A 7566-nucleotide genomic window follows, 5' to 3' on the forward strand; every position below is an offset into this window, starting at 1 on the left:
TGTACTTCAGAAACAATGCATACTGTAGTCACAAAAAGCCAAAACAGCCAACAGAATATAAAAATGCAATATTTAACTATCTTGGTAATTAAAGACTTTAATAAATAGAGTATTAGGAGAGAAAGCATACATACCAGTAGTTTAAAAAAATCAAAAGGGTGGGGGAAAAAAAAAAAAAAAAGAGAAATGTTAGATATCGCGGTCTCAAACCTGCATAATGGCTGTTACAGCTTAATAATTAGATATCAAACTTAATATGTTAAAAGAAAAAACAGGGAACATTTACAACAGAGCATCTCCAGGGGTATTACAGCCCTGAGCTGACCTGTTCGTCATAACCCTTTTCCCTATATAAGAAAAATAGCTATTAATAGCCCTGTCACAGATATCCCCGTTCCCAAAAGTTTTCTGTGCTCCAATTCGCAGACTTGACTTGTTTCCAGGTAACCAAAAACATAACTTGAAGGATATTGTATATGTGCTCTACAATCCAGACCCGGCGGATTTGAGTTTTCGAAGACCCTGCGATGATTTATTTCCGGACAGCAAAGCCAAGCCTCGGCCAGATGTCTTAAGTGTCAGAGTTCAAGGGGCTCAGTGGCACAGGTGTGGCTCAGAGGGTCATATGATCAGAGACTGGTTCAAGAGAGCGTCCATCTGGATCATGTGTCTAAGAAACACACAAATGAGACATGTGCTGTAGTCACAAGAAAAAAACAACATGTATCCAAGAGCGGGCGTGGCCATTTGTGTCTTTAAAGGCATAGTTCAGCCAAAAATAAACATTCTGTCATTAATTAAATTAACCTCATGTCGTTCCAAACCTGTAAGACCTTCGTTCATTTTCAGAACACAAATTAAGATCTTTTTAATGAAATCCAAGAGCTTTCTGACTAGGTCTGGGTGATAAAAATCGATAACGATAATTATTGCGCGATATTAATTTCTTTGATAAACAGAAAAAAAAAAAAAGAACGCTAGTCAAAGCGCGCCACTTGGACTGTTCATCCGCTCAGATCAAAGTTCAAATGGCGGCATGGCGCAAACTTACTAGGGCAGATGCTCACCAAATGACTGTGTTTATAGCCAGATGAAATAGCGCTGACAAACAAGAGAAACACTGTGCGCAATGCGCAACAATACAGTCAGAATGCTTTTTAATCTACAAATCACCATCATTTACCATATATTTATTGTAGTAGCACTAACTGCAGTGGTATTGTGTCAGAAATGTGGGTATTTGTGTCGAATTGTATTATATTATTAATGTAGACATGTATTAAATGTATTGAAGGAGGAATAATGGAATATAATTACAGAATTTTTGATTAAGCTATAGCGTTTATGCATTTATACTAAATGTATTTAGACTACTGTTTTTCATACAAATAACTAGGAACCACATTTTTACCATGGTATTGAGGTGCTATATTTGTGGTTTTAACAGTTTTTATCATGATCTATGGATGATACTATGGAAAAGCAATGGTTAATTAAAAAATAAATAATTATAATAATAATTCAGTTTCACCATATAAAAATGAGGTTGCTACAATTTTTACAGATATTACTGATTTTGTTAACGAACATAAATCTACATCAGCATCCTAACTCAAACTACTATCAAATGTGTATTTCTAAGAGACAAAAAAAATGTTCAGGTATTTTAAATGATTAAATTTAAATTATCAGGTAACACAAACCTGTTTCTTGATTTGAAATACTACTCATTAAAACATGCAAAACTAAGAAATTATTTTTTTTTCTATTAAAGTACAGTATTTATTTTGTTAAGGAAAAATGACTGGAAAATGTGTTAAGAATTCAAAAAACATGAAGTTTGTCATGTTCTGATCATAAAGAATATTTTAAAGCCACATTTAACCACCTGGTTTTTACAACTTTCACATTGTTTCAAAAATCTGCCTTTAAACTTGAAAGAAATAAAATGGACATTTACTGTGATAATTATCAATATTGAATGGTATGATAATTTTTTGGCCATATAGCCCAGCCCTATTTCTGACCCTGCATAGACAGCAACACAACTACCACGTTCAAGACCCAGAAAGGTAAAAAGGACATAAAAAATAGTCCATGAGATACTAGTTCGACTGTGATGTTATGAAGCTACGAAAATGTTTTGTGTGCAAAGAAAACAAAAATAATTGTATTCAACAATTTCTTTTCTTCTGTGTCAATCCTCAACATGTGTTCAATACCAGTTGTGTTGCTGTCTATGCAGGGTCAGAAAGCTCTCGGATTTCATCAAAAATATCTTAATTTGTGGTGAAGATGAACAAAGGTCTTACAGGTTTGGACCGCCATGAGAGTGAATAATTAATGACTGAATGTTCATTTTTGTATGAACTAACCCTTCAAATGTACTTGGGCTTATGGTTATGTTAGCTATAAAAACCACCTTGTTATTCTGCTTGATACTGGTATAACTGGTATTTCTTATATTATTTTAATTTACTGTCATAATTATCATAAAGGAAAGTTCACCCAAAAATCATCAGTTACTGACGAATTTTTTCAAAACCTGTATGAGTTTCTTCTGTTGAACACAAAAGTTTGACTTCCATAGTATGGAAAAAAATAATACCATGGAAATCAATGGCTAACTTTAAACATTTGGTTACCAGCATTCTTTGAAATATCTTAATTTTTGTGTGAACTATCCCTCTAACACACTGGTTTGTAGCTAAGATAGTTTTACAGTTTGCTGCACTGTTATTCTATATTTATTTACCTATAGCGGCTAATGAATAGGAAGTTATGCACATTACCAGAAAATAGCTTACTTCCGTGTTGAAAACTAAGGCGGATATCATTACATCAATAGCATTATATGATACTATGGAATTTTACTTCTAAATAAATGAACCTGTTTGACATAACATCATTTTTAATCAGCAAAACATCTGTATAAGACTACAAAAATTGTTTACATATGAAATGGCACATCTAGGTCATCCTAAAATTCTCCGGAACACCATTTCCTGTTTTGCGACATCACTTTCCATTCAGGATGTTCGGCTTTCCTCTTTATTCACAAGGATTGTCCCTGTTCTCATGCGTCTGACTGCTAGTCCAGACAGCGCAGACTCTTCATGCTTCATCTCATTGGTATTGAGATTAAGCAGTTTTATTCTTCACGCCACATTCTTGGTGCGATCCAATGATAACAGAGCTGAGTCAGCCTAGAGAGCTCCTGTCCTCAATTTATATATGTATACCTCACACATACAATTTAACGTAAAGATATTTCAATGTTTGCATGTACATTTTGGGGGAAAAAAAAGCACTAGAAAGCCTGAATGTTGGTTTGTTTTTTTACTTATGGTTTTGTACTCTCATACCTGGACTGAAAGTAAGGCCAGGACGCTCATTGCACGACGCAAGCAGTGCAGCACTGCTCTTGCTTCTCGGGCAAAGTGGTGTAGTTCATCTGCCTCACGATCTCAGCGAACAGCTCGTCAACCATGCTCTTGCTCTTGGCCGAGGTCTCTATGAAGGGGCAGCCCCACTCTTGTGCGAGGGCGCGCCCGTCAGAACCCGCCACCTCCCGCTCGGACTCCAGGTCCACCTTATTCCCCACCAAGATCAGAGGCACCTTCTCGAAACGCTTCACACGAACAATCTGGTCCCGCATCGGTCTGATGTCCTGCGGAACAGAATATAATGCATAAAAAACATAAAGCTTAGTCGTTTATGGAGAATCTAACACGCTAAAGTTGCAATTAAATGGAAGTGGTGACAGATCTTTTCTTCAGTATTGTGACGTACATCCAAAAGAAACAGATTAACAAAAAAGAAAAATGCTGGGCAGGGCCTTGGTTCTGTGCATCAGTTGTTGACTGGATTTTAAGACTCACAAGTGAAGGAAAATGAGCTTGTAAGGGTGGGTTTAAGCGGACTAAATGATGGGATTAATTAAGCACAAATTAATTGTTCACAATAAGATCAATAACATGCATTTAGATTTTTTTTCTCTGCACTACATCTGGCTACAAATGGAAGGCTTGTTGATAACACAGAATCTTACTGTTTTATTACTTTTGTGCATTAGGATCCCTTCCAATGCTGTTGTTCTTTACATGCATTTTTTTATTTATTTTTTTAAATAAAACATTTTCTTGTGATCATAAGTAGTGCGGAATATTATGTACCTCATGTGAACCATGTACATGCATCATTGAGAGAAAGATTTGGGTAATCAAGATAAGTTGAAACAAATATGTGAACCAGGACCACAAAACCAGTCATAGTTTCAGTTAGTCATAATTTCAATTTATACATCATCTGAAAGCTGGAAGAGCTTTCCATTGATGTTATATTTGTTATATGGAACTATTTGAAAATCTGAAACGTGAGTGGGCAAAAAAAAAAAAAACCAGAGAAAAATCACCTTTAAGTTTGACCAGTTCTTAGCAATGCATACTACTAATCAAAAATTAAGTTTTGATATATTTATGGTAGGAAATATTCTAAATATCTTCATGGAACATGATCTTTACTTAATATCCTAATGATTTTTGGCATAAAACAATTTTGTAATTTTACACAATGTATTGTACTCACGCTGCCTACGGCTGGTTTTGTGGTCCTGGGTCACATACAGAATGGTAAATAGTAGGTGTGAGAGATCACCAGGTTTTGGGAATAGTGCATTTGAACATAACTTTCAACCTGTTGCATCTATGATATAAAACTACTTTTAAATGAAACAATTTGTGATTTTCTGTCCTTTACAGTTTGACTGAGAGGGCTAAGGTTTGGTGCACTCCTAAAATCACAGGAGCTCCCTTGCTAACGTGATTTTCCGACCTCAACTGTGGTTTTAGGGTAATAGTGGTAATGATGTCCTAATCTAAATCTCTAAACCTCAATCTGTTTTTGTACTAGTGTAGCCACAGACATGAGATGCAATACTGACCTGAAATGACTGCTGATTGACAAGGCTGTAGACTAAAATGAAGCCTTGCCCATTTTTGATGTACAGATCTCGCATGGAGGCAAACTGTTCGGTCCCAGCGGTGTCCAGGATCTCCAGCACCGAGGGAGAGGAATCCACCTCGATCTCCTTCCTATAGAAGTCCTCGATGGTCGGGTCGTATTTCTCTATGAATGTCCCGGTCACAAACTGGACCGTGAGTGCGGACTTGCCCACGCCGCCGCTGCCCAGCACAACCACCTTATACTCCTTCATTTGGTCTGATCCAGGCTTACGCTAAAGCTAAGTTTATCTGCTCAGCAACGGCCATAAAAACATAAAAATACCAATGCACTTCTTATCGAGGCGTTTTATGACGAAACAACACCGGGGGAGCACTTTTATCGCGTTCGAAGAAAATCAAAGCCACGAATTCAACAGAGGACGAGTGTTTTCCTGGGTGAATGTCTAGCTAAATCCACAACGCCCCTCCATCTGCACTCTATCGCCATTGGGATCCGTTCATCCGAGAGTTTGTTTAGCCACACAGGCAAGGTAAAACACAAGTATTGTGTGCAGTCGTGTCCATGTTTGGCGTCCGTGTGAATGGAGCGCTACATGACTAGCGTTAGCTGGCTAGTGCTTCTCAAAGCGAGCGAGACAAACGGCCCTTTCCTGCCTGAACACCGCCTCTGAGCGACGAATACAATCACCGGATTCAGGTTTCTTGCGCGGAGATTATTAACTCACACACGCCGTCTCGGAATACCGCATTGCCTTCCCTTCTTTTGCCTCTTTTCCCCGGCCCGCCTCTGCATATCGGCCCCAGACAGCAGCAGCAGCGGCCCCGCAGCGGAGCTCCTCTCTCACGCTAGCGTGAACGAACCGTTCGGCCGAGTCGAATCTTTTCAGTGATTCGGTTGAATTGATTCACGGATTGAGCGAATCGCACAGCACGGATCCGTCTGTTTTAAACATGCTTAATTTGTAAGAGCATTTGGAAACGAGGATCGGTGTTAATTAGCAGAAATGTTACGAAGGAAATGTGGTTACGACTCCTAAAAAATAACTTGTTTAAAACGTTTTCCCAACAGATATACGCTATTAATTTATTTATATTTTAAACGACTTGGTTTTATACGCTGAATAATAACTGCAACGGCACGCATCAAATAAATACTGCTATTAGTAAAACATTTTTTTGCTTGTTTTAGACACGTATGGGACGCCAGACGGAGACGACGTTATGACGCAATTACGCTCTGACGCCAACGGATTTCTTGTTGAGCCGGTTCTTTGAAACGAACTGTTCGAAAGAACCGAGTCTCGGAAATGAGGCGGCCTCAAAGAGGAGCTCCTTTTTTCTCACACGCCTTAAACTGACCAATAAACATCCGCCGGAAATCACATCACTCACACAAAAATGTGAGCTGGAGGACAGTAATTTTAAAAGAATTTAAATCATGTTTAATTTTTTTGTGAATCAATCTACTGTCATCTGAAGGGACATTAGTGGGAAAAACTTAAATGAGAATAGCAGTGCCTTTGCTAACTACTGGAATCTAATTACTGCATTATGACTTATTAAATAATTAATGTAATTTATAATAATATTGGCATTTTTAGTGTTATTCTTGTTTTTAATGACTCTTTTCATGTAAAACTCTCCAATGTACACTACCAATCAAACGTTTTTGGACAGTAAGATTTTTAATATTTTTCAAAGAAGTCTCTTCCGCTCACCACGCCTGCATTTATTTGATCCACAGCAAAAACCGTAAAATTTGGAAATATTTTTATTATTTAAAATAATGTTTTTATTTGAATATATTTTAAAATGTAATTTATTCCTGTGGTTTCAAAGCTGAATTTTTAGCATCATTACTCCAGTCACATGATCCTTCAGAAATCATTTAAATATTCTGATTTGCTGCTCAAAAAACATTATTTTTATTATGTTAGAATTTTTTCAGGTTTCTCTGAATAGAAAGTTCAGAAGAACAGCATTTATCTGAAATAGAAATATTTTGTAACATTATAAATGCCTTTATTATCACTTTTGATCAATTTAAAGCATCCTTGTTAAATAAAAGTATTCATTTCTAGCATTTCTTTCCAAAAAAAAAAAAAAAAAAAAAAAAAATATATATATATATATATATATAATATATTATTTATAATAGTATAATGTTACAAAAGCTTTTTTATTTCAGATAAATGCTGATCTCTGGATCTTTCTATTCATCAAAGCATCCTGAAAATGTACTCAACCGTTTTAAATATTGATAATAATAATAACAAAAATAAAATAAAAATTTCGGAAGGATCATGTGACACTGAAAACTGGAGTAATGATGCTGAAAATTCAGCTTTGATCACAGGAATAAATTTCATTTTAAAATATATTCAAATAGAAATCAGTTACTTTGAATAGTAAAAATATTTCACAATATTACTGCTTCTGCTGTATGTTGGATGAAATAAATGCAGGCTTGACTCAGAAAGAGACTTCTTTAAAAAAACATTAAAAATCTTACTGTCCAAAAACTTTTGACTGGTAGTGTATATTATGTATCAAACATGAAAAAACATGTTCAAAAAGTCGAACATGTTCAAAACATGACCGT

At 36.1% G+C, this 7566-nt stretch overlaps 1 protein-coding gene across 1 annotated transcript in view; it reads right to left on the reverse strand.

Annotated features, from left to right (window-relative positions):
• Positions 1–5856, reverse strand: part of rap2c (RAP2C, member of RAS oncogene family) — a 6151-nt gene extending 295 nt beyond the window's left edge. Inside the window, exons 1-3 of the mRNA XM_051127937.1 lie at positions 4943–5856; positions 3366–3670; positions 1–670 (exon numbers count right to left, since the gene is read on the reverse strand). The exon at positions 1–670 is cut by the window's left edge and continues 295 nt beyond it. Coding sequence (XP_050983894.1) covers positions 3392–3670; positions 4943–5215 — 552 coding nt within the window. The 5' untranslated portion in view covers positions 5216–5856 and the 3' untranslated portion in view covers positions 1–670; positions 3366–3391. The remainder of the gene's footprint in view (positions 671–3365; positions 3671–4942) is intronic.
• Between the last annotated feature and the right edge of the window lie 1710 nt (positions 5857–7566).

Source organism: Labeo rohita, chromosome 14, assembly GCF_022985175.1.
Source record: "Labeo rohita strain BAU-BD-2019 chromosome 14, IGBB_LRoh.1.0, whole genome shotgun sequence".
Classification (NCBI taxonomy): Eukaryota; Metazoa; Chordata; class Actinopteri; order Cypriniformes; family Cyprinidae; genus Labeo; species Labeo rohita.